This window comes from Acromyrmex echinatior, chromosome 6 (genome assembly GCF_024713525.1).
Source record: "Acromyrmex echinatior isolate Ae372 chromosome 6, ASM2471352v2, whole genome shotgun sequence".
NCBI lineage: Eukaryota > Metazoa > Arthropoda > Insecta > Hymenoptera > Formicidae > Acromyrmex > Acromyrmex echinatior.
In genome coordinates this window covers 3,054,086-3,080,857 of record NC_141857.1, presented here as the reverse complement: position 1 = coordinate 3,080,857, position 26,772 = coordinate 3,054,086, and the positions used below count along the sequence as shown (strand labels likewise).

The 26,772-nt window shown below is 38.5% G+C and overlaps 2 protein-coding genes across 2 annotated transcripts in view; both read left to right on the top strand.

Annotated features, from left to right (window-relative positions):
* crp (transcription factor cropped) overlaps positions 1-26,772 on the top strand; it is a 163,333-nt gene that overhangs the window by 50,708 nt on the left and 85,853 nt on the right. The gene's annotated exons all lie outside the window — the stretch shown is intronic.
* Positions 1,303-26,772, top strand: part of LOC147909269 (uncharacterized) — a 46,880-nt gene continuing 21,410 nt past the window's right edge. Inside the window, exon 1 of the mRNA XM_087407515.1 lies at positions 1,303-26,436. Coding sequence (XP_087263641.1) covers positions 17,603-18,193 — 591 coding nt within the window. The 5' untranslated portion in view covers positions 1,303-17,602 and the 3' untranslated portion in view covers positions 18,194-26,436. The remainder of the gene's footprint in view (positions 26,437-26,772) is intronic.

Genomic DNA, 26,772 nt, shown 5'->3' with positions numbered 1-26,772 from the left:
ATTTATCGTATTTTGTGCTTTTAAATCATAACCAACACTTGCGCAGCATTTAAACGTTCAGCATTAATGGTATTTGCATTTAACATCATTGATTACCTGAAAATATTTACTTCTAAGATATACAGGCTGCACTATAGAAGTCTATTATTTTGCACGAAAGATCAATTTCGAGTTTCATAAAAGATAAAATGTATCGAATTGTTCTCGAATAAGAGTTTAACCAAGAACGAGGAGTCTGCGGTTACAATTAAAAGATCAGTTATTGCATGAAAGCGTCATGCGCTTTCTCAATGCAAACTGCAGGAGTCTCATCCGAAAAATGTATTTCGACTAACTGATTCGAGACGAGTGCTCGGGTGATGCACGAAAATGGCTCGAGAATATAACGAGAAACTGCATCGTTATATTATTGCGGTTGACGAGTTTTCGAACGAAGCGAAATGAATCTTAGAATATTTTCGATCTTTGTTATTTTTATCTTTCAGTCGTCGCGCAAAATGCAAAAATTTTCGATCACTTTCCTTATATCTCCAAATATATTCGAATGTCGTATTAACATATAAAAGCAAACAAAAAAAAATATCTATATATATATTCTTTATTAAAACACTATGCAATATACGATTTGAAAAGTCCATTAGCGAGACTGTCGAATTCCGAGAATAGATCAATTAAATTAGTCATAATTATCTAAATTGCTGAATTGGCTTCCATTTTCTACCTGCGGATGACATTTAATCTAGCATTCGAATGACATTTCGTACGTTCGGAGGGGGATGAGGGAGGGATGAATGCAATCCTGACCCTGGGTCGATGCGTGGGACAAAACAATGCTGTCGTCACGACGCGACGCGACGCGACAGGCCGCAGCGCGGTTTCCGATCGACGGATAGACGAGTTAAGCGAGGACGGACTGACAGTGGTCGCAGACGCATAGCTACATAGTCAGACAGTGAGTGCGGCGCTATTTTCAGTTCACAGTCACTAGTCCCGTCCACCGCGCGCCAGCCTCTCTGGTCTCGACTTTGCTTAATCCCCAACTCTCAACTTGACACGTCCCGGCAGACGGACTTTCAAAAAGATCGCATGCTCGAATTGCGATGCGACGCAAAGTGTTTTGACAGAGACATTCGTAACAAGCTCGATTTTTTGCTTTTTTTCTCGAATTATATTATATTATGTACACTGAAAAAAAAGATTGGCTGCTGCAGCAAATTAGATGGTAAAGTATGACATAGGATTTTTAATTGGCTGCAGCTGCCAATTTTTCGTTGCGTTATAGCCTATCTGCGATGTCAGTATAGGATTTCGATAAGCTAATGTAACGAAAAATTGGCAGCTGCAGCCAATTAAAAATCTTATGTTATATTTTACCATCTAATTTGCTGCAGCAGCCAATCTTTTTTTTTTCAGTGTATATAATACATAATATAATATAATTCGAGAAAAAAGCAAAAAATCGAGCTTGTTACGAATGTCTGTCACACAGAGAGAATATTCTTTAATAAATATATCCTGAAAATGTAGTAGTGGTATACAATATTTTAAAAATTTTTACCATGCACTTCAGTAAAATCGATCAAACTTATTTTATACTTTACTGTAGTTTTATTAATGAATGAAACAGATTTACATTAAAATTCTTCGAAATACAATGTTGTCCCACGACTGTCATATTTTCAGGTTCATAAATTCTAAGAAAAAAAAATGTTCTCATGCAATTTAAAATACCATATTCAGCTAATCTTTCCTTTCAGTGTGAAATATTAAATTACGTTATTCATTCAAGCAGCCCGATTATTATTCGTCTACAAACGCGAAACTGACGATGAATCACTAACATCCTATAATATTGGAATAGCCCGCGGCCGTCAAAATGGCGCGTCTTATGACTGTCTTACGATCTGTTGTATAATCCGTTATCTAACAAGACCGAGGTTTTTACACTCCTTTTATTGAAGACTTTTTTTACCTCCCTGTTCCCTTTGTCGTACATGACACGCGTTGTGCTGACGTGAAACTTTCCTTCACCTTACGATCGTTTGCCCCTAACAGTTTGATCGTTACTGCAGTGTCATTGGTTCGTACATCGTTTCGTTTGGAGAATATACGTCTCTTGCGTATCCGCATTTTATCATATTTCCGCCATGAAAAGTTTATCATGTGCGTAAAAACATCGCGATTATCACACGCTAGACTTACTTTTGTTTAAAGATCTAATACATAACTTTATAAAATAAGTTAGTAATTAACGTAACACGGTTAACACTATTTTAATTTCCACAGTTATATAATTCTGTGTATAATTTAATATATTATTCTATATTATTATATTCCAAGCGATCTATAAAAAAAAAATTATATTTTTGTGTTTGTTTCAAATAAGAAATATTGCAAATATTTCAACTATTCATGAATAACACGATCGATATATCCATAATAGAGCTCTCTGATGTTCTAGAAGCTCTGATAAAACGTTCTCAATACATTTTACCGTCGTTTAAATTCTACAACGCGATGTAGCTGAAGCAAGAACCTTGCAAGCGATACGTCGCGACAGAAGAAGCGTCTATCTTCGTACTTCGATCACGCTTGAGTAACGCCGGCGGCGCAATAAAAAAAATTGCACCCGTCATTCCGGCGAGCTCCGTGCCGTACGCATAATTCGATACGCTTCTCGTGCAAATGCGATCGCGCATCTGTCCACGATATGTGCATAAATCTTAGCGAGTCTACCGACCGAGAAAGTCAACCGGAGTCATTGCGAATGCATGGGATATGCTAAGTACTGTTATTTTCGATCGCTTTCCTCGATCGTCAATGAGCCGTTTACTTCGCAGTTTTGCTAGGTAAATGCCTCTAATTTTTTTTTTTTTTTTTTTTTTTCATATCAATCCGTATGCTTCGGATTTTGGACAAAAAATCAGGAAATAATATTACGTTTTGATTTCTGGTGTTTTATTACATTTTATTACATATTGTAATCAAAAATAATGTACTTAATATAAAATAGTATATATTTAATTTTAATATATTGCGCGTTTGATTTTTTTGTATATTTAAATAGAAAGAAGAAAAATTTTATGAGATTTTGAATAATTATAATTCACGAAATCGCAAAGAAACGAGAATTGTACAGTCGAGGAGCTCTCGCGTTATTAGGAACAAGATCGAGATTAAGGCAATCGAGACAGCTGACTCTCCTCCACGACACAACGTCCTGATTCCATCCGCTTTCAAGGCCGTGCAAAAAGTCGAAGTACGCCGCAAATGCAACCGCAACGGTACCCAGCGGCATACGATGAGATAAGAAGACTCGCCACCGGTCTTACTTTGTTCCTTCATTCTCCCTCTTCGGAAAGCTCGACGAGCCCGCACGAAGATAAGAAGCAGTGGAAGATGGAATAAGGGGAAAAAAACCAGTTTCACGAAACTGAACTGGCAACCTCGTTATTCGAACTCGAGCAGGGGAACGTCGTACGTCGGGCTTCCATACTTCGAATAAACCGGCCAACCGGTTTCGTTTATGAACATTACCTCGGATGGCAACCGTACGCGGCATTAACGTTTTTTTTTTCTTATTCTTCTACGTTTCTCTCGTCAACGTTCGAAGGTTTCCTCTCAAAAAATATCCCTCTCGGCAAAATATTCTAGTTATACAAACGATCTTTGATGAATTCCGTAAGATTAACCGGACTTCTTCATTAATGTCTTTGGATTAAAATAATCTTTTCAACCAGGCATGGCTTTTAGTATTTAAAAAAAGTATGATGCACAATATTTTATATTATTTATCATTATCTTTATGTTGTGCAATGCAAAATATTTTTAATATTATGCGATAGTCGGAATTTGATTTTTTGTCGATTCTTAATTTTGAAGAGTCTATTTTTCAAATCTTACAGCTTTTTTTTAAGTAAGATTTATTATAATTTATTTTTTTTTTTCGTTTCTTCTTTGTCTCAAAATATGACATTGTCAGCGGCATGATACGTGGAAAAATATCATTTTATTGCTAAGAAAAGTGACTGTTTAGTTTACTTTTTTTCTTAAAATGGTTATTTTTAATAAAAAAATCTTTTTTTATATAATAGTCTTAAAATATATTTATTTCAAATTTTAGAAAAACTTATTATGTATATGTATTGTATACATAATTATCATTGAATGCATTGAAATATTTAATTGTTAGGAACTGTTCATATTGTTAGGACTGCTATCATATTCTTGCTCCAATTAAAAATCACAATGTCAATAATTAAGTTCAAGGCCTCAAAATACATTTACAAACAATGAGCAATGTTTATCCTGAATAAAGTAGCAGAAATTAAATATCAAGATGAGAAGATACAATATGTATGTATACAAGAGTATATTAATTAAATATTTGTAGCTCGATCTCATAACATTTATATTAATCATTTAAATATGTTTAATTAATAGTTATAACAATAATGAATGTACATATTTTTTTGTTGGTAATGAAAATCAATTTAAGTCCATTTTAAAGAATTCCACATTCATTCTATTTAGTCAAATTGTTTGAAATATGTATAATATGTATAGGTATATTTATTATAAGATATTATACAAAAGTTTCCATAGATACAAGCATAAAAAATAGACAGATTTTAATCAATTTGACTGAAAAGTTACTTTCCGTACTATGTGAGCTCCTTTATATAAAATATTTATATGAAATATTGATTGTTCTAAATAATTCATTTATGATTTCTTTAGTACTGATACTGATTATATGAAATATACAAGCAACGTGTATTCTTTCTCCGTTCTCTATCTCTCTCTCTCATTGTAATTCGCGCCGACTCGTACGCGATATCCGCTCTCGCGGAATCTGACATCGGTCGATTGTTCGCTCACGCGTTCGAGGTATAATAATAGCAGCACGGCGCCGGCCGCCCTGTCGCCGCAATTCGGGAAGTACGTACGTTTGAATTTACTACGGGCGTCGATAGCGATCGCGGCCATTAGCACACAATCTCTTTCACCGACGCGGCGTGGCGCGGCACGGCACGGAGTCCGCGTGCGTGTGCGTGTGCGTGTGCGTTATGCACCGAGTCGAGACTCGAGAGGCAGCGTACGCTCCGCTCGTAAAAGGCCGGCCGGGGGCTAAAGCAAGGCGCGGTGCGGCGTGAGGCTCGTACGTCCGTTCTCGCCACTTTTATGAATGAATGCAGTTCGAGTGGGCGTGCATAGCTGTGACTGCGCCTCCGCGCCGCGCCGCGCCGGTGTGTGGCGCTTCCGTCTCGCGTACGCGTGTACGCGTCTACGCGTGTACGCACCAGCGAGTAACCAAGCGGCCAATCGACCGACCGATCGGGCCTGATACGCGCGATGACACGCATTCTAAGTTGTCCTTGCGTGAATAATCAGTGTAGATGATTAGTGGTCGGTTGAAAGATGTCGAGCTTATTCCAGCCCATCTGGAAGATGATTTCATCGCGCGTCGATTTTGCTCGCACATTTTCCTACGGTATATTTGACTTGCGTTATCTTTAAATATGTTTTATGAAGTTGATGACGAAAGTTTGATTGCAATTTAATGCAAAAGTAATTGCCTCGAGTGATTTTTACACATCAGCAGTAAGAGAATATAGCTCTGTCGTAATAGATTTCTTTACTAATCAGAAATTTATCTTCGTTATTTATTTCTCGTTTTCTTGGAAAATATTACAAGAAAATTTATATACATAGTAATCTTAAATCTTAAATAATAATAAATTGTAGAACAATTAATAATATATAATATGTAAATGATAATAGTGACTTTTAATTAAGGTTGAGAAACAACCCAGATCGTTTGTGTAAAAAAAATTAAACAACTTTTCGGGTTACGAAGAAAAGTTCGAGGTTACTATTAATCGGAACTATTGATCGCAAACGTTAATATATCTTGTTATCTAAAAATCTCTAAAAAAATATAATCTTCTCTAAGAACGCGAAGCTCTTTAAAATAATCTTCTCGAAGAACGCGAAACTCTTAAAATTAAATCAAGATAATAACGGCATTATCTATCCTCGCCTCTAAAGTTTAATTTGTGAAAAGATTCCATGTTCAATCACTTATATCTCATATGATAAAGCAATAATAGTTCGTTCCGTTTACTAATTGAAGGTTTTAGCACCCGAGAGACTGTCAGGTAATGCTTCTAGTCGAAAGAACGTCGGGCTTTGCACCCTCGTTCAATTTTCCTCGGGCAAGAGCTTGGAAGGGGCACACAGGAGACAGTTTGTCCGCCTTCGCGCGCGCCGACGCCGACGCCGACGACGGCTCGCTCATCGTAGGTTTTAAACGAGCGTCGTAAATCACGGCGAGACAGTTTTAAAAGTCTTTTAACTTGCGGACTTGTCCGGCGTGTGTCCGCGCACAAGCCGGTCGTGTGGGCCTGTAGATCGAGATCGGCTTGACTTTTCGTGCCTGACTGGTTTCACCCACCCGACGCGCGTGGTGAACATATCACGGAAACCGTTCATGGAAACGATCGAGCCTATCTCGCCATAAATGTACGGGAATGTATGTGACTGTCCCGCGCGAGAATTCACATCGCCGTCTAAGTTTTGCGTGGTCTAAGTTTAACGTTATTTAGAAATATCATAGGCGAGAAATGAGTTTGCAGTTATAATTGGTTTAAGTAGAAAAATAATTCACGGAACGAACAGCTGAAATATTTAAAAATTTAGCTAGATGCTAAATTAAAAATAATTTTGTTGGATTATCAAAATAATTATGTATGGCCCTCAAACTGATTGCTAGAATGTCAAAACTTGTTGCATCATTTTCGCAATATTGCCCATCACTTGAGTTTCCTGTATATAATAATTATTTTGATAGTCCAACAAAATTATTTTTAAATCTGTGCCTACCTAAATTTTTAGATATTTTAGCAAAATCAGTCCTTTTATGCGACTTTGAAGAATTTATTGATGTCGATAAAAATTACTGTAATGTTTTTTTTTAATATTTTAATACGTATACATGAAATTTTGGCTGCATATTTGATGTTTCAATTGATTTTTTGGCTTGTAAATCTTTTGTGATTCTTGCAGCGTTAAATTTCTTAAAGTATCTGAAACTTTATCCTGGAAATCAGTATAGACAAGTTAATTTGCGTTTTCCTCAGCCTTTTGAAATTTAATTCCCACGTAATTCGATGTAATTGTAAATAAGATAAGGAAACGTCAAGTTTCCATATAATCGAACATCTCATTACATAGACGATTAATTATATTTTTACAAATACTTGGACAATTTTTAACATACACATTATATACATTTTTGTATTTTTTTTTAATAAAAATCATTTCAAGCATTCCAAGAAAATAAATAACTAGATGCTAATTAAAAACTAAAATAGCATTTTTTTAAATCGGAAAAATATAATTCCCTTTAACTTGCAAAAGTATCAGAGCATTAAGGGAATAAAGGATTACAGTTATCCATTTGTTCATTTCTTATTCACATGACGCAGAACCGAAGCAAACGCGTGAAATGCTTAATTAATTTCGCAACCCATTATGAGATATAGGTATTAAAAATGTTCAACTTATTAATCGCGTACATTTAATAATTCTAACTTTGAATGTAATATTTTATCATCGTATTCTCTTTTACAGTGTTAATCGTACGTAAAGAAAATTCATGATTTTATATGAGATCATCAGCGATTACTACGTCGTAAATTTCTTTTACAAGCTTTACAAATGATGAAAATTTTACACGTTATAGGAAAAATATACATTCTATGTATACATAGAAATTCAATGTTCGCTCGAACGATACAAGTGGCGTACAAATTGCCCGATGCTTTAACGCGGAAAAGCGAACAAATACGATGAAAGCGTACAAACGAGTTATCGTTTTCCTGATTAATCGACCAAAACGAATAAGCCAATAACAGTTTAATCGAGTAATCGTTTATTCGCTCGTTTAATTACTCGGTCGAGTAGAGTGCGCACGTGGACCTGATCGGCGTTTAATACTCGCGCGCTCCCAAATTTTAATGCCCGCCGTGTACCATTAATGTAAAGTACAAGTCCATTACGAGATCATCGTAAATGTTCGATCGTTCAGCGCGCCGGCCGTTAAAGAGGACTTTTTTTTAATCGGCGAAGTTGTTTTTTTTTTTTTTTTTTTTGTTAAATCCAGCCTAGAAAGCGACTGATTGCAACGTAACGCGAGAGATATCGACCTCAATTAATTAGCTGCCTAATTGACGCGACGTTCACGCGCGCATGTACGATCGTATCGTCAGGCGATATGTATTATTTATCGATGACGCGTTAATTGCTTCGTCGCGAACAAGGAACAAACGGGAACGTATCTCTCGCATCGTTCGCATCGCACGCGCACGTCTATTTTCTAATTTCCCCCGATTCAATTACTACTCCCGAGAGGTATTACGATCTAATCGCGTTATCTCATTTTCGCACGTCTCTCCCTCGCTCTCTATACGGCGGATGCAGCTCGTTCGCTCGTTCCTTTTTCCCAGTCGGTTGTTTTGTCTTACGTAACGCGGAATGTTGCACGCGCGTGGGCCGGCTCGGGGTAAAAAGGGCAAAAAGAGACGAGGAGAAGTAGATGGGGATAGTACAACGACGGGGCAGAATGTTTCTCGGGCTGCGGGCGGCTTAGCCGAGCGTAATAAAAATAAAATAGAGAAAGAAAGAGGAGGGAGGGGGGAGAGGGGGTGGTCGACGAAGAGGAACAAAAGGAGATATCCATGCCTTCTCATTCACGCCACTACAACGTTTCTCTCTGCTCAGCGAGACGGCTAATAATACCTTCTTCTTGTGCAACATTTTCTTTCCTGGCTGCTTCCTGCGCGAGATAGAGTCGCGATGGATAGGTGACCGCGTCGCTTCCTCCTCTCGAGATTGACTTCGTCCAGGAATTCAGGAATTCCGTTACGGGTCGTGGACGCGCGCGCAAGATCTCGCCTCTGGAGCAGAATCTCGTTCGCGATCTCCGGAACAGTTTCCGCTCCGTTAGCCGCGCGTCTTCGCGTCTGCGCCCGTAGACAAGATCCTGGAGAGCGATGTGTTTAACGTTATTCATTTTATTCATCGGCGACACAACCGGCGGAAGAGATAGGACGAGAAGAAACGGTGCTCATCGAATCGTTAATGAATATTATTAGATAAATAAGACATTTTTCTTTCAATTCAGCTTGTGATTCTATTTATATTTTTCAATGATAATATTAATCTTCTGTTTAAAATCATATTTTCTTCTGTCTACGATTCTTCTTTTTATTCAGCCCAAGTATTTTTGTTAATTTAATTTTTAAAAAAATATGGAAAAATTTAGTATTTTTCAACGTCTGTTACATTATTAAATAGCTTTTCAATTTGAATGTTAAAATCTTTATTTATTTCGCCCTCCTTTGTTTTGGAGAAATTTAAGAATGAAATTTTTGCAGTACCAGAAAAGATTGCAGATGAAGGATTAATGTAATAATATTAATTTAACTTAATTTATCGTGTACTTGCACGCTAAATGCATTACATTATTTAATTTTATTACTACAATAAAATTCAATAATGTAATGAAGCGTTAATATATACAACGGCGAAATGATTTAGCAAAATAAGGATATTTTAATTTTACAGATATAGAAGGAATAGAGTGAGATTTTCAACGCGAAATGAATTTTAGTCGAAATGCATTTTTAACATATATATTAAGTATTAGTACAAAAATGAATTTTATGAAATATGGGCATAGTATGGTAAAGTGACACACTTTACTATTTTATTAAATGATAGTTGCGAGAAATAGCGGCAAAGCGATGAAAATGTTATTAAGAAGCAGCTGGGGGAATTTTATCGATGCGCGATGAATTATTTATCAAAAGTGATACGTAACTGAAAGTAGAACTTTTCTTTGACACTAACTCAATCTCTCATTTTAAAATACGATACTACAATCTGGCTAGGATAGAATCTTTTTTATCTTGGGGGAATAAATTATTCGTTTATTCGCAAACGAGATTTTCCTGTTGTTGCTAATAGGATATCCAAATAAGTATTCTTTCCCTATTCGTATAAAAGAGATCGACTCGGAACTAACATCAGTTTCTTAGAATCGCCGACAGTGAAAGAGAAAGATAGTCTCGGGTTTGCTTGCAGTTAATCGTAATGCGCCAAGAGGAAAGTAACGTGCGCGCGCGCGCGCGCACACATTCGCGCGATAAGATCACTCCTTCGCTCGCCGTTTGCGCGATTACTCGGGCCGCGCTCGTGGATTATCTGACAAGAACCTCACGCGCAGAGTTATGCGTATCGCCCACGCCCAGTCCATGAATTGTATCTCTATCCCGCTCCCGGAAGTCTGGCTGATATCGATGCGGCGCGGCAGTGGTCAGCGCGTATTCTGTTTCCGTGACGTTTACGTCTTCACGATGAAGCGAAGCGTAAGATCGAATCGGCTAATGAGTCGAAGCAAACGCTATCTTTACGACGAATGTATGTAATATACGTAGGGGAACGAACGAACACACCTCTTGTCATCTCCGATGAGAAGGAGATCTCCACGAAATTGTTTCGTTTGATTTATGATACGCAATTGTAACCGAGTATTTTTACCGAATGATGGATGATATATCGTATTTTATCCGTTTCCCTCTTTATCAAGAAATTCGACTTTTGTCGGTTTTGAATAGATTTTTTGGATTTATACGCAGAGATAGTATTATTGTATTATATTAGCATTATATTACAATAATTTATGTATGTTATAATATTATAATATAACATTATATCATTATAATGTATTTATAATATCATAATATTATAATAATGTTTAAACTACGAAACACCGATGCCCCCATAATTTCATGGAATTATAAGGAACAGGATGTAATTGAGTATACATTGTTAAATTTATAATTTCAAATTATAATTTGGGTTATTTTAATCACTTCTATGGATATTTAATCATTCCACTGCTTCTACTCGATATGCCGTTAATTTAACCAAAACAATGGACTTGCACAATTTAACTTAAGAAAATGTTATTAAAATTAAATTTCAAATTTTATTTATTTATTAATTTATTTATGCTAGGTGTATATATATATATATTAATACAGACGTTATTTACTTTGAAATTAATTCCAAAAATGAATTGATATATTTTGACACACGTGGAGGTTAAAAATAATAAAATGTTATTTAACTCAAGAGATTGAATTATCATTGCTGCTTTGATATCTAATAAATATATTCGCAATAATTAATTTTCTTTATATATACACAACCTCGGTTCTTAATTAAAATTTATGTTAAGCTCGAAGTATTAAAATACACGAATAATTTTGACGACAGAATACGTAGAATATATTTTCTGACACGTGACTAAGACAGCGCGTAAGATACTGGAAGAAAATAGCTCTTCCTTGAAAAAAATGTCCGGAGCGTCGCGGTAGCAGGAAATTATGCATATGAATCAGGGAGTAATCCGATTATGACGCTGGTTAAAGTGTCATTAGTATGCTGTAGCATGCGTGGAAAGCGATGGCGAGCCACGGTGAAACTTAACAAGAATATCGATTTCGCATTTTGCCGATCAGCTCTTTAAATAGTTGCGAGCGCGTAGCAGCGGCATCCGTGATACTCCTCGCGCTTCTCCGAGCGTTGCGTTGGTTAAAACGCTTGCCGTGTTGCGCCGTGAAATCAAATGAGTGTTTATCACGCAGCGGCGTGCGCGATCTTACTTTTTGAAGGCACGTTGGAAAGCGCGCAGCATCCGCAAAATGATACCGGACCGGAGAATATTACAGTGGATTAGCTCCTGATTTATTAATCCACTTTTCTCAGCGGCGCCGTTGCCGCCGGTTGAGTGAATCCACGCGAGGAAAAGATCTTTCTTCCTTTCGTAGCCGGGTAGCATTATCTTCCGGGAGGAAAAGAGAGAAAACGAGAGAGAGAGAGAGAGAAATGAAAGATTCGGGATAACGCGGCGAAAGAATAAGAGATGGAGAAAAAGAGTGAGAGGATCCCGTGGAAATAGTGTCATCGTTCCTTTTTTATCCGCGCACGCTTAATGCGTTTGCCATTTTCAACGGTGAATTTTTCTGGACGATAAAGGCCGTGGAATCCGCTTCCGTTCGCGAAGATCGATGGACGGACAACGTCGCGAATAGTGCCTCCGGAACATCGGTCTCTTCGTCGTGAAGAGAAAATGTTTTCGATTAGCGCGATGACGGCGACGAATTCGTGACAATTGAAATTCTGGAATTTTTCTCGTAGCGGCGACGCACACATAGATACTCTCGAGCGAGACATTTCTGATTTATAGATCCATCATCCTGTTGTACATACGAGAAAGCATTTTACATTATACATCTCGTAAAATTTTTGTTACACAACTCATTACTTAAACTATATTATTTCAACAAATGGAAACGTTGCGTATGGAATCTATATAATATGGATTGTCGCTCATGTAATATCAAAAGATATTCCGTTTCGAAACGAAGCGAGTTCGTATTACATTTTGACGTAAATTTGATCGATCTATCACCGCGTGTAGAAGCTTGACGATGGACGGGAGTAAAGTTCAAAGCTGTTCAGACGTCGGGAACGCTTCCTTGCTTCGTTTCTCCGAAGAGCGAAGATCGTGGCGAGCTACTACTATCAGCCACCAACGGAATACGCGACGTCGGTTTCGGGAAGAGCAGCTTTTAGTGAGGAAGGTTAGAGTAACCAGCTTCGGAGCTGTCGTTTGGAAGCACACTTTGAATATTGGACTGGACCGACAGCGACGAGATGCTGCGACGTTTGGGCTAGATTGCAGGCGCGGCAAGACGGAGACTCTCTTTGACTTGACGTCTTGATAACATTTCAAGGTGGCGCTCGATTTTAAACTTTCACGGGAACTAATTGCGAATTGATACGATTTCTCAGTCGATATCGAGAGAAGCTCGCCGACTTCTTCTCTCATCGAAATTTAAAGATAATAACGCTTTAAAATAATATATTATTAAATCTTGTATTTAAAAGGTAAAAGCTAGCATATAATCGCCATTTTATCAACACGAACTAATTTAATTTAATATCATAATATCTTTCGATAATTCGTTTGAACGAATTTGATCAAGAGTAATACTTTGAAAAAACAACTTTAATTATATATATAACATATTAAATATCGTATTACAAGAGAAAGCTAGTATATGATCATCGTTTTATTAATTCAATTATACTAATTTTCTATTTTAATTTAATATTGTAATATCTTCGATAATTTTATATAGACGAATTTGATCAAATAACAATTTGAAAGAACAATTTTAAAATAATATATTATTAAATCTTGTATTACAAGAAAAAGCTGATATGTAATCGTTATTTTATATCAATCACATTAATTCACTGTTTTAATTTAATATCTTTCGACAAAAATTGTTTGAACAAATTTGATCTCGATAAAGTAACGTTTCATTATAAGAATTCGCGAGATTTGAAATTTGTCGTTAACATTTTTACAATATTGAATTTACTATCAGTTATAATTTAGAAGAGTGAATGTTCTATAATTCATGTTATTTTCGCTGATCCTCACATATCGTGCAATGGTATCCCATCTACCATTTTCGCCTGACTGCTCATGTCGTCCACGTGTCTACGGTAGATGACGATGGATCCCGGTCGGACGATAAAGCTGATCCTCGAAGGCAAACACGCGTGGGATAGCTGTTGTGACGTCGGAAAGCATAGTATTAGATGTTACGCTCCGCTGTGGTATACCGAAGGTCGCTCGTATCCTGTGATCAACGCACGGCGGGTGAAACTACTGATATATGCACAAGAGGCCGCGAAAATTACATTTTCTTTCTTTTGGAAGCGATACGCTGAACAAAAATGGGACACTCTGCTTCGCAAACTTTCTACCGATAATCTGCAGCTTTCTCAAGTTTATACTTAAATCAAGCGTATACAGGTCCCATTTTGTATTCGAGACGTTAACGTGCTTCTATATGACACGTATTTAACGGTTACTTCGACAGATAGTAATAGCGTCTTTAATGTTAATTTATAATAATAATCTTCGCGACTTTCATTGGAGGTACTCGTTAGTTCATTAGAAAGCTGGCGAGTCATTAGCGATCGATTGCGCCCGCGTATGATTATCCAGCGATTCGACGGTTATTATCCCCTTAAAGATACTCGTGATTTTTTTTTTGTCGGCGCTTCGGGCTCTTCTTTCCTTCCTTCAGAGAAGTTGCATCGCGCGCGTTTCGCGCAGCATGCGGTCAGGGTCGAAAGCTCTCGCGCGAAGCAAAGTCATTGCCGATGAGGATGTCGATAGAGCGAGGCTGGAAAGCGAGGACGGTATGACTGTTGGTTGCCGCGGCCGGCTACGGTAAATATTTGTGGTGTTCGTGCGTGAAGAGCTATAGGTAATTTATGCACTTACCAGCCGCAACACCTCGCATCGTATCGTTGCATCTAGAGCCCCCTCGACGAGCGTTCGAAGCCCTCGAAGGCATGCGACGTCGGCGGCCAATGTATATCCGCTCTTTTTCTTTCTCTCTTTCTTTCTTTCTTTCTCTTAATCTCTATCCAGCTCTTCGTTTTACGCTGTTTCTTTTCATTCACGTGATCGGCGTGTGCGCGCGTAGCGTCGGCATCCTCGACATAATGGGTGTAATCTGGAGAAATATGTTTTTCGCCATCGGAATAGCGAACGTTACGAGGCATCAGATCATGATTCATTCTAATATGCTATGTATGGTACTCGTATAAGAATGATGCGTAAAAGACGAGACGTTTGGTCTTGCTTCAATAAATCGATTGCTCGATTATATAAATTAACACTCATGATATACTTCAATTTCATTTTTACTCTCATCAGTACGCGATTCTTTTTTTTATTAGTCATTTGTTAACTTTTAAGGAGTACATACAGAAAAATGTATATTGCATTGAAATATTAATTACTTGTATCAAGTATAATTTTAAAAGTTTATATATCCGCAAGTCCGTAAGTTCTTCACAAACATCAAATTGATTAAAAATATATTCTGAATCTTAGTAAGATTAATACTTTAATCAAGATTATTAAATTAAAGTAAATCCGATTTATTTATTAGATATGTAAAAAGCTGCTTTTTCATTAAAATTTTATAAATATTTTTCAAAAGAAAATAAATTCTTGTTTGAATATGTGATATATGGTGATAAGTTTTATAAAATTTGTGATAAGTATATTTTAAGTTTGTTCTCTCAAGACAATATTCTTTGTTAAAGATAATTGTTACTTAAAGAAACAAAGTAAACTGAATAATCACCTAGCGGTAGTAGAATTATATTTTTTTGTGTATAGGTAGAGTAGCTATAATATCTCAAGTGTACTTTTTTTTAAAATCTTGAATGAAAAAGGAAAATAAATAGTATTGCTCAAAAATCTTAAAGTTTGTTATTTTTACATTTTTCTCATTAGAGTTACAACTATTAAAAAGTATTATAAATTTAATTAGAATATAACTTTAGAATAAAAATTTTTTTATTCTAAACATCCCATCCACCAACTTGTGTAACTTTAACCTTATCTACTTAAAAATTAAGTCAATTTATATTTTCAACGAATATTTATTTATTTGAAAATAGTTAGGGGATAAATTGAAAAGTCAAGAAGTGTTCGAGATGGTTTGTTATCTTGGAAGATTGCAAATTTTACTGCGCTTTAGACTTTAAGAAAGTGACAAACGGGACTAAAGTTCTCTTTGTTCGATCTTGCCGCCGTTCATCTGGTCGTTGGAACTCGTCCGGTATGAGGTTAAGGACCTCTGTTTAAGCGCGTCTCTGTGTGCAATATCTGTGGTAGGTCGAGACCCAATTACAACGTACTTCTCTTCAGCGAAAACTTGGACGAACCGCAAAATTAGACGTTTGAAGGGGGTCGATGAAATTACAGGCTTAACACGTCGCAGGTCGTGCTCGTCGTGAGAACGGTTGTAATCATTCGTGACATTTCGATTTAAAATATAATAGAACGCTAAATGGAATATTTATTTCGAGGTCGATCGATCAAGCTATTATCGTAAATCGTAAAATGTGTACGTGAAATCGTATAACGTGTGTACGTGACGATAAGCACTCGTGCTTCATTTCAAGCTTGTTTCAACTGGGGTCCGCTTATTTATGTTCAATTACTTACTTTTTCACACTTTTCAAAGGAGGAAGATCGTCGGAAAATCAAACAGAAATAAACAGATATCGTGGCACTTGGCAATTTTCCGATGGCGAATAGTAAAAGCTGACGCGCGTGACGCGCGGGATATATCTCAACGTTACGATTCAGTAAATCTAATTCCGTATCGAGCACAGAGAGATACGGCGATTTACCACTGCTCGATGTTCCGTGTGACAGAAACATTCATGGATATCGTACGAGTATCAGCGTACTATCTGCCACGGATATTATTATTTAACATTTCTAATTTTGCCCTGTGACCTCGCAAGGTACTCCTTTTCTCTTTTTTACCTTCTCTCTTAGTACTCCGGTTTGTGACATCCGATGAGGTCGTCGGATTACGTTCGATCCGAGCGTGCGCCATCATTCAGTTTTCGAAGCTGAGAATCATCTTGGCCGGGCATTCGGTCAGCTCCTAGAATGGATCTCGGCCACTCGGCCGGGTCAGATCTTTTGAACCGGCCTCGTGCCGGCACAACGCATACACCTGCGGTCCATGCGGTCCAAAAAGAAGAAAAAATTTTCCAGCCAGCTAACCGACCACGGAGTGGCAGAGTCAGCGGGCACAAGCCAGCCAGGAGGCCAGCCTATAATCTCCGTCCGACTCGATGGGTGTAATTGGATCTTTCGGGTTTGTTCGATCGGCCTCGCGATGGCGGCGAGGGACCGTTAAAGAAATTCCGATCGCCAAATCCTACCGGCTATCGGAAACAGTTCGCTGGTCGACCACGGTTTCGCTTCGGTTGCTCTTTAAATGGAAATTCTTTCCTCTGTAGCATTAATTGGTCGACGTCAAAGCAAATCTAAGCGTATAAGGACTTGAGAAACGAGGGAAATTGTAGTTTGATGAGTTTGCGAAAGAGAGATGGAATATTACATTTTTCACTCCGTATACATATATTTTTTATTATTGCTCTATATATAAATTTGATGTTGGAAAGAAATGTGATGTATGAAAACGCATTTCAATCATCCTAAAATAAATATAAAATAAATATAAAATAGAAAATTTTAGAGATGTCAATTTGTGTATGGAGAATATCATATTTTTAATATATATAACGTATTTATGGATGACTTAAAAATATTAAATAATGAAAAATATTAAGAAAATTATTAAGCTAAAATTGTTGATCCAGCAAAATTACACAAAAATGAGAACACATAATGTTAAAAAATTATTAAGTGGTAATCTGATATTACAATTTAGTTTATTATATACTCTGAATATATGTATACAAGATAAGTAGATTTCTCCATTAATATTTCAAAAAATATTATTATCAGCTCAATTTCCGCGATCGAGCTCGAGTTCGCGAATCGTCGAGATCCGCAAACTCTCTATCGGAGTCTGTCGAGAGTTTCGCAGTTTCCTGCTACGTGATGGTGGCGCGGTGGTACAATCCGCACGCGATCGAAGGAAGGATACCGGGGTGGGTGCCGGCCGGCGTGGCGTGGCGGGCCGGCAAGCCCCGCAAGCACGTTGGACGTTGTAGGAAACGCGCAGTGAGCATGCCAGCCAGCCACCAGCCAGCCAGCCTGCTTGCCTGTCTGCCTGCCTACCTGCCTGCCTGCCTGCCTGCCTGCCTGCTTGCCTGCCTGCCTGCCTGCCTGCCTGCTTGCCTGCCTGCCTGCCTGGTCGATCAATATTGCCATGGCTACGACGTGCAACGTGGAGGAGAAAGAAGAGTAGGCGGAGTAGGTGGCGGCTGGCTGGCTGGCTGGCTGGCTGGCTGGCTGGCTGGCTGGCTGACTGGCTGGCTGGCTGGCAGTCTGGCTGGCTGGCTGGATGGATGGTTGGATGACTGGATGGCTGGATGGCTGACCGGTCGGTCGGCTGGGGGACTGATAAAGGGGTGGCTGCTCATATCCCGGTTACACACCGCCGAGGGGGTTGGAAGAAACGAGAGTCCGATTCGTAGAGGGTGGCTGCGGGGACAGGGGATCTCTGAGCGTGCAGAGACTACAACGTAGTAGAAATACGTAATACTACGTCACGAGACCTACACCTTGCCCCACCGTATCAACCAACCAACCAACCAACCAACCAGTCAGCCAGCCAACCAACCAACCGACCGACCGAGCGACCCCGAACATTTCCTACTTGCGCGCGCGATACACATACATGTGTGTGAGGAGAGTTGCGAACTGTTCGTCGTCGTTTCTCGCGCTCTTTTAAACCACTTCGGTAATGGAGAGAAAAGCGCGCAGAATCGGCGCACCACGAATTTTTCTGCCGCGAAATTTCGCAACCGGTTGACGTTTGTACACTCGTTCCGCTTTGTCGGGCTTAAACATTTGCCGCCTCGCCTCGGGCTGCGACGTACTCCGCTCTGTTAAATGCATTTGTGAGTTAAAAAGCCGGATCTCGTCTTAGGACTTAATTCATATTAACAATTGACCCACACGCATGTACTATTTATTTTATATCATCATGTAAAAAGTTACGAGAATTTTTTAAATGTTTTATTTTTGTTAACAATAAAAAAATATTAATTTCTTATATAATATACCTTAATTTTTAAATATTATTTTAATGTCTGAATATGAATTCCATTATTAAACACGCGATTCCAAGAATAACTACTTACATTAGATATAATAATTGTATCCATAATAAGTTTCCTTGAAACGTTCTTATCTTCTTACGAGTCACGCTTGAGCGTTTTCGCGCGCAAATTGAAAATTGCGAGCACCTATTCCAGCAAAAACGTTTCCAAGGAACAACACACGAAACCTTTCTGATTTCAATAAATCCTTGCGCCGCGTGTTCGAGGACGTTAAATCTCGCGATCTTTTCCTTACCGGCTCCGTAATGTAATTTTATTCTGCTTTTCTTACGTTTCGCTGACTGCCATTCGCGGGGTCTACAACATCGTGATGGAAGCGCGGGCAGCTGCCATCGGCGCGAAATTGAAGAGTAAGCATTATACTCCGTTGTTGTATCGATTCTCGATATCTCGCTCTGGTCTTGACGTCGGCAGGTAATCGGTAATGCGAATCGTGTCGCCACCGCTGCACGCGCGCGTTTCTCCCTGTTCGATGTACGTATTTGCGACCTATTTCGCGAGATCTCGAGTATAAATGAGGATCACCTGTCGTTGACATCTCTGACCAATTGACTACGCAGGAGCGCCCTGCCTGCCTGCTTGCTTGCCTGCCTGCTTGCCTGGCTGGTCGTCACACTCGATCGTTCGCGATTAATTTCGTGAGGCCTCGAATATAAGCGTCAGGATCTGCCGTTGACATATACTTTGCCCATCTCGGATACGATGGCGGAGACCCCCCGAAATTATGCTGACATTAATTTAGGAAACCCGAGTAGAAACCAGTCTGTTTATTTCGATATCACGCGACTCAGCAAATCGATTCGCGACAGCGGAACTGATACGTTAATTCTCATCGAAATCATCAATTACATTCAGTATAATTAGCCTATTAGTGGGCGATAAACGAAAGATATACTTAATGTATGAAATATGCTGATGATGAATGATACGTAAAGAAACGTGAAGTATATTATATTGTTTTATTGATACTAGATATTGGATTTTTCGTGTATGGCCTATTTAGCCATCCATGTGATCTCGTTACGAGTTCAATTATATGATTTATATTACAATTATTCTAATCATTACAGCCTACTAAGAGTTGCAAACTTTTTTTTCCATTCGCTCTATCGCTTATACAGTATCGATGAAAGTTGCTCGTTAATTTCCCGTCCGTCGCTGGAACTTTCATATTAGCCGCGGTTTATTTTTGGCACGCAGGCCGGAAGAGACCCATCGTTGCAGCCAGCTCATCTGTATTTTAATAGATCCACGCTTCACTGAACCAGACCTCTATATCGCGGCGATGTCGACGGATGAACTTTTTGTCCCGCGTTCGTTTGTGCGCGCGCGTCTCCATCCCGAGCGCGTTTTACGCAGGGTGCGTCGCGTCGCGTCGCGTCGCGTCGCATCGGGGACGCTTGCACGCCGCGTGCATTTTGCACACACAGCGGCTTAATAACAGGCCCGAGTTATTCGATTACGTTGTAATCCTTCCATCGCCAGCGCGTCGTGCTTGCGGAATTAATCCCCTTCCTTCCCCACGTCGCTCGATTTGCGGAAAAAAAAGCTGAACGCGAGGTATTATAGTCCGTGAAAATCAATAACCTACTTATACGTCGTTTTTCACCGTTTGCCTCGGAAAAAGGTGCGTTTTTATCAATTTCATCACGAGAAGACGTAGGATTTCCTCGGATAATTTTAAGCGAAAATTAATTAATTAATTTAGGGAGTCGTGTGAAAAGGGATACGGGAAAATTTCTTTCTATATATCGGTAATTATATCGTATAGTATGATTTTATGTGACGTTCAGTGGGTTCAAAGGTTAACACGTAGTTACATAGACAATATGCATGAATTAAAAATGCTCTATTCGTAGTATACGAGGACTTATTGCGAAGCGAATGGCTACGTCATGTAATTCTATACCTATTATTGCTGCAATATTTCATAAATGCAGTCAATTTCACGCAAGCACATTTCACGTAACTACGGCATTATGTTATTTATAAGTGCACTATATTTATGTGTGCTATATTAACGCCTCATATTGTTGCGCACATGTTCATGTAGGCATATCCATATACAATATTTATATATGGAGCTTAGAAATATTTTACGGCGAATTGCGCGTCAACCGCATACAGCGGCGCCGTGGAGAGTTTTCGTCCGGTGATGAGAAAAACGGCGACGTGTAGAAGCTTCTCTCCAACGTTTTCGCTAGAATGTCGACACGGGAAAAGGGCTTTCGTTCCGCACGCGTTGGCGTGTGCACGATCCCTCTTTACTTTCGTGCGCAGGACGACGCGCCGTAAACAGCCATGTTCCGTGTGTACGCCGGTAGGCCTATACTTGTCGCCCTGGCTACGAGACTTGGACTTCCTTTGTTTCACGGTTCGCCTGCGAAGGCGGAACGCCGCCGCGGCGTGCAACATTGTAAAGCCGCAAGAAAGTACGTGGGACGCGGCGCAGAGCAGCGACGGGATCGATCCATCGTGTAGGCACCGAGCGTGGAAAACTTTGCGATCGATCGATCCTCCTCGTCCTCGTCGTCGTAGTCGTCTTGCGACCTACGCGCCGAGGTATCCACATGTGTTTTCCGTTCGTTCAACGACCCGCTTCCTCCTTGACTTCCCGGCAGAAGGATCTGTTTCGTTCTATCTTGCGAGCTAGTGATATCGAAAAAAAAAAAATCCTCGCGCTCGACAAAACTCGCGACGATGTCACTGTCAACGTGCTGCAACTGGAGGAAAAATATTTGATATCTATGACTGTAACTGTATGGTGAAATAATTATGATTAAAAAGCTCCATTTTTATTATTTTATTTTCTACAAAAAAAAATGTATGGTATATATTGGCTTGGAAAACGACTATTCAGTGTCAACTGTATATTTTTTTTGCATGTAAAATTATAAATATAATTATTATCACTAACATTATTACAGCGATAATAATTACAAAAATGGAGCCCTTGATTATAATTATTTTACTCACGCGATTGTAGTCATAAATAAACAAATATACTTTTTCCTCATTGTGCATGATCAAAAGCTGCCGAATTGGATCACGCACGAAAACCCTTCTCTTCCGGCACATTATTGCGTGTAACCCTTTCCTTATATTTTGCCCACTCTTCTCCACATGCAAGAATATATCGAAACAATGTATTACGTAGGGCAATTGCGCTTCGAGGGATGAAAAATCGGCTGAAGTATATTAATCGGCTCTATGACTCACGCTCGCTCATGCGTAAAGACTCTGTCTACCGGTAACGTAAGTTTGCTGCGGGGAAGTATTAGCAACTTGTAGCATAAAGTATGGATCTTATCGACTACTCTATTTCTCATTATGCTCAACATTCCGATTTTAATTTGGTGTAATTTATTTTACTTGTCTCTCGCTTCAGACTTGCAATTATACCATTATAATTACCAACGAGCATATATTTTTTTCCCTCGCAGTTACGTTACTAACTTTTAAATATTTGTAATTGGAGAAATTGTATAACTCGATTTTAATTTAATTTCAAATTAATTTAATTCTCTATAACGCGTGAGGGCTTGTTCCTCTAATTCGATTAATTTTATATTTTTCCTCTCTCTTGTATTTGTCGGGTTGCAGAGTCGTACTTGAATTTCCCCTGTTCTGCCTTTTTTTTTTCCATTAACACATAGGACGTTATGCCGTCGCGGCGATATTCTCTGTTTTCTTTCATTGTTATTTCACCGGACGCGAGTAACCTACTGCCTTCGTCGTTTGTATTACCCCGAGGCGAGGCGTGCTCCTCGTGTCGTAATTCGCGTGCACGTGAATGCAGTCGGCGGCGATGCCTCGAGAATCGCCCGAGCATTCATACGAGTGCAACGTACGCGCGCGGCGTCGCCTTCAGGGACGGCACAACGTGCGTCGCGTCGCCGGGAGCGTCCACAATCACGTACAATTACGAGCAACGGCTCTTCTACTGGATTTTACGTTCATGAGCGAGGAAGGGAAGATAAAATTGTAATGGCAGATGCTTAATTGCCTCCTTAAATTGTAATTAAACGGCTTTCGAATTGTTAAGTAAATTCAGATGACAAAATGTACGCAAACGAGTCAACTTGGTCGTGTAACACAGAAACATAAATATACTAAATATTGCAAAACTTTACGAAAAGTTTAAAAGAAGAGGTGCCTGTAGAGTATTGAAACAAAATTTAATCTGGTAGAGAGAAATTAGTTTTACATTTCTCTTTTCTTGATTTTACTTTTTATTTTTGTAATCTTAGTTGAACCCGAACTGGCGTAACATCATAAGTTTATCAATTTCCGAAACTCATTACATTTTTTTCAAAATTTCCGTGAACTTGTTGGATCAATCAGGATATCATTACGATAAGCTGCGGCTGTTATATGAATTATCGCGTTATTGCGACGTTAAAGGCTAAGATAATTGAGCTCAGGTAAATTTACTAGATTGCGAGAAGTCAAGGGTCAGTCTGTAACGCCAGCGGCCGAAACGTCCGTCCCTGCCTGCTTGGCAAGAACGACGTAGTACGGCGTAGTACGTCGTATCTCGACTTTACACGCGACACGCACGGAGCGCACTCGAAGTGTACTCATACATGCGTGCGCACCGGCCGGCCTTTCGCGACGGCGAGACGAACGGCGTGCGACGCGACGCGACGCGACGCGACGCGACGGCGGGAACGCGTGTAGAGGTTGATTCACATTTGCGCGTAAGCAACTCGATAAAACAAACTAGCACTTTGAAGGAACTTTAATAGATTAAAAAAAAACATTTAGTTTTCTTGAATCTGTATAAAGCCAAGCGTACTGATAAAAACGCGAATAAGCATTTTGTTTCTGTGATGCTTCGATTTAACTTACTAGCTTTTTATCTTTTTTTAGTTCTAAAAATTAAAAGAAAATGAAGTGAAGTTGAATCACGATTAAAGTTAATTCTTAGTATACATGATTATGTTATTTTTTGTTATGTATCCTGCGCATTTTTTTTTTGTTGAAACACTAGAAACATCTTAAATAATGTTTTTAATTCTTTCTCTGAAATTTTTTTTTTTAACCTTAATCGATATTCGCTCTGAAATTTTTTTAACTGGTTTACGCGGATCCGATATATTTTAAATTAATACATCTTTGCTAAGTTAATGTAATTGTATGATTTTTTTTACTTTAAAAAAATCAAAATCCGAATAAGATTAAACTAAAAATATTTGTGAAGAACTAAACTTTAATAAATATTTATTTAAATAGTACTAACTTAATATTTACTTACTGTATATAAATATTTACTAAACAAAATATGATAATTAAATTAAATTAACAGTTTTGTATCAAATAAATACGTGTGTTCATTTTTAATAAATATTCAATTAATACTATTTAAACAAAAAATTTATTATTTTTTCTCTCTGTGTGGATTCGTGAAGATCAATTAGTGTTACACAACTGTACACATTTTAAAAACCGTTAAAATATATGTACACTGAGAAAAATTAATCTAAATTTCAATAAATATTTATTTGAATAGTACCAATTAAATATTTATTAAATATAAAAATATATTTATTTGGTATAAAAAACATTAACTTGATTTAACATACACTTCTTTTTATGAAGTAAATATCTATTAAATGTAAAAATTATATTTATTTGATATAAAAAATATTAATTTGATTTAACAATCATTTCTTTTTATGAAGTAAATATTTATTGTGAGTAAATATTTAGTTGGCAGTATAAGTATTTATTTAAATTTAAGTTATTTTTCTCTCAATGTAAGAAAATTACAGAGATAAATTGTTCATTTGCGTTTGTTCGCGCTCTTAAATCTAATGTGCATTCTACTTAATAGGAAACGAAAAGAAAATAACAAGTTCTTGTAGGAAAAATTCGGAAAATTATAGGAAATATGTTTGGATTCCACATACTTAACATGCATACGTTAATAATATAATGTTACGTGTAAGACATCTGTATTTATTGTCGTTTACGTTTTCTGGTATTTCAAACGAACGTGATATTACGCAAACCGGCGCTTACGCTACGCGCAAACGAGTATTACGTTAACAGGATCGAGATGAGTGCGGTAAAGCGAATCAACGTCGGCATACGAAGCCGTAGCAATCGTAAGGTCTTAACGTGAGCACGATTTAGACCGAGTCGGGTCGAGCCAGCGATACGCGAGCGAGCGAGCGAGCGCCAGGCACTTTCTCGTTAATGAAAACTTTACTGCGCACCCACGTTGCAGGGCGTGCGCGCGCGCCTCGCTGACGTTTTAATTGGATCGCCATCTTTTTAATTGGATTCGGAATTAATGGCGATGCCCGCGACTGAATTGTCGCGAGCGTACGGGAGTGACCTACGGCCGCAATCTTCGTTCGCCGATGATTGTAATCGACCCGCTGTCTCATGAACAAACGTTTCGCCATTTAATGCAACTCAGATACAGCTCAGAATTCTTATTAATCTTTAACTCTTTCTCTCTCTGTCTCTCTCTTCCTCTCTCTTTCTCTCTACTTCAATTTGTATAATATCTTATAAATTTAATTTTTTGCTTATCAATTTAATTTGTGATATTACATACTCCAGTTTAGGGCTACGTTCAAGGCTGACATATAATAATCGGCGCGTAATTTGCTTGGAAATTAAGATTCACGTAAAAATATAAAATATAGTCTTCTTTGCTTATTTATGTAATATCTTTTGTGAACAATATTAAAGTATCATTAGACCGCGATATGAATACATAATTAAGAAATAATACATAGTTAAGAAATAAAGAATCAAGTTTGGATCTTTAGGCCTGAAATAATTTCATGTGAATTTATATACTACAAATCAAATCCTGCAAACCGCGTGCCGAATTTATTTTTAAACTTGAAACTCTCCCGTGAACAATGTTGTGCAAACAATGAGCGAAGTAATCAACCAGGAAACAAACTGCATATCTTAGATTTGATTTTCTCAACTGCTGCTTGGCGATTCAATACATTTTTGAGTAAATTATTCGTATAGCATATCTTGCTGGAGAATCTCGTCGCGTACCTACATACGTTGTTTTTCGCGCGACACGTTGCGAAATGTATTCGTACGAATTTTTCCTTATGGGACAGACACTGCAACCTGCGGTAATAAACAGGAAGTCTCCGTGACCGTGTTACAATTCGGTCAGCCTTGGTGTCGGCGCGGGAGAGCAACCGGCGGCTGCGACTTGCTCGAAGGTCGCTGCCATAATTCAGCTTGGGTCACGTTCGGATTCGATTCAGTTCGCGTTGCTCGCGGGAGGTTGTTGGATATCTTGCGCGGTGAGTCGCGCCGCGCCGCGCGAGGGACGTAGCGCGGCGAGACGAGGCGCGAGAGAGCGAGCGAAGGGGCCACGGGCTACCGGATGTGACGTACTGGTTCGTCTAAACATAGACACGCAGCGTGCAACTTGCGACGACGAGGCGGCGGCGGCGGCGGCGGCGGCAACAGCAGCAGCAGCAGCAGCAGCAGCGAGCGATGCTTGTCCGCTCGCTCGCTCGCTCGGTTCCTCCACTCTCTGGACTCTAGTCAAGGCTACAACTGCCATCGACAGCTCAGGACCGTAGCGACAAAGCGTTTCGAGTGGTTCTCCAAGAGGAAAGTTCTGCTCGGCACGTTCTGCTAGCTATTTTAACAAACGTATGATTCACAAAACGTGAAGATAATTAATTACAAATCAAAATTATGATAATTTTATGGTACATTGACGAAATACTAAATTTTAATAACTATTTATTTGAATAGTTCTAAATAAATATTTACTAAGTGTGAACATACATTTATTTGATTACGACAATTATTAATTTGCTTGAACTCATTTTATTTATTGAGTAAATATTTATTTACTAAAGTAAACGCTCTTACTTAGTACTATTTAAAATAATGTATATCTAAAAATATGTATATCAAGATTTAGTAAATTTTTTTTAGTGTATATATCTGAGAAAAGTCTGATTGAATTAATTAGAATTCTAA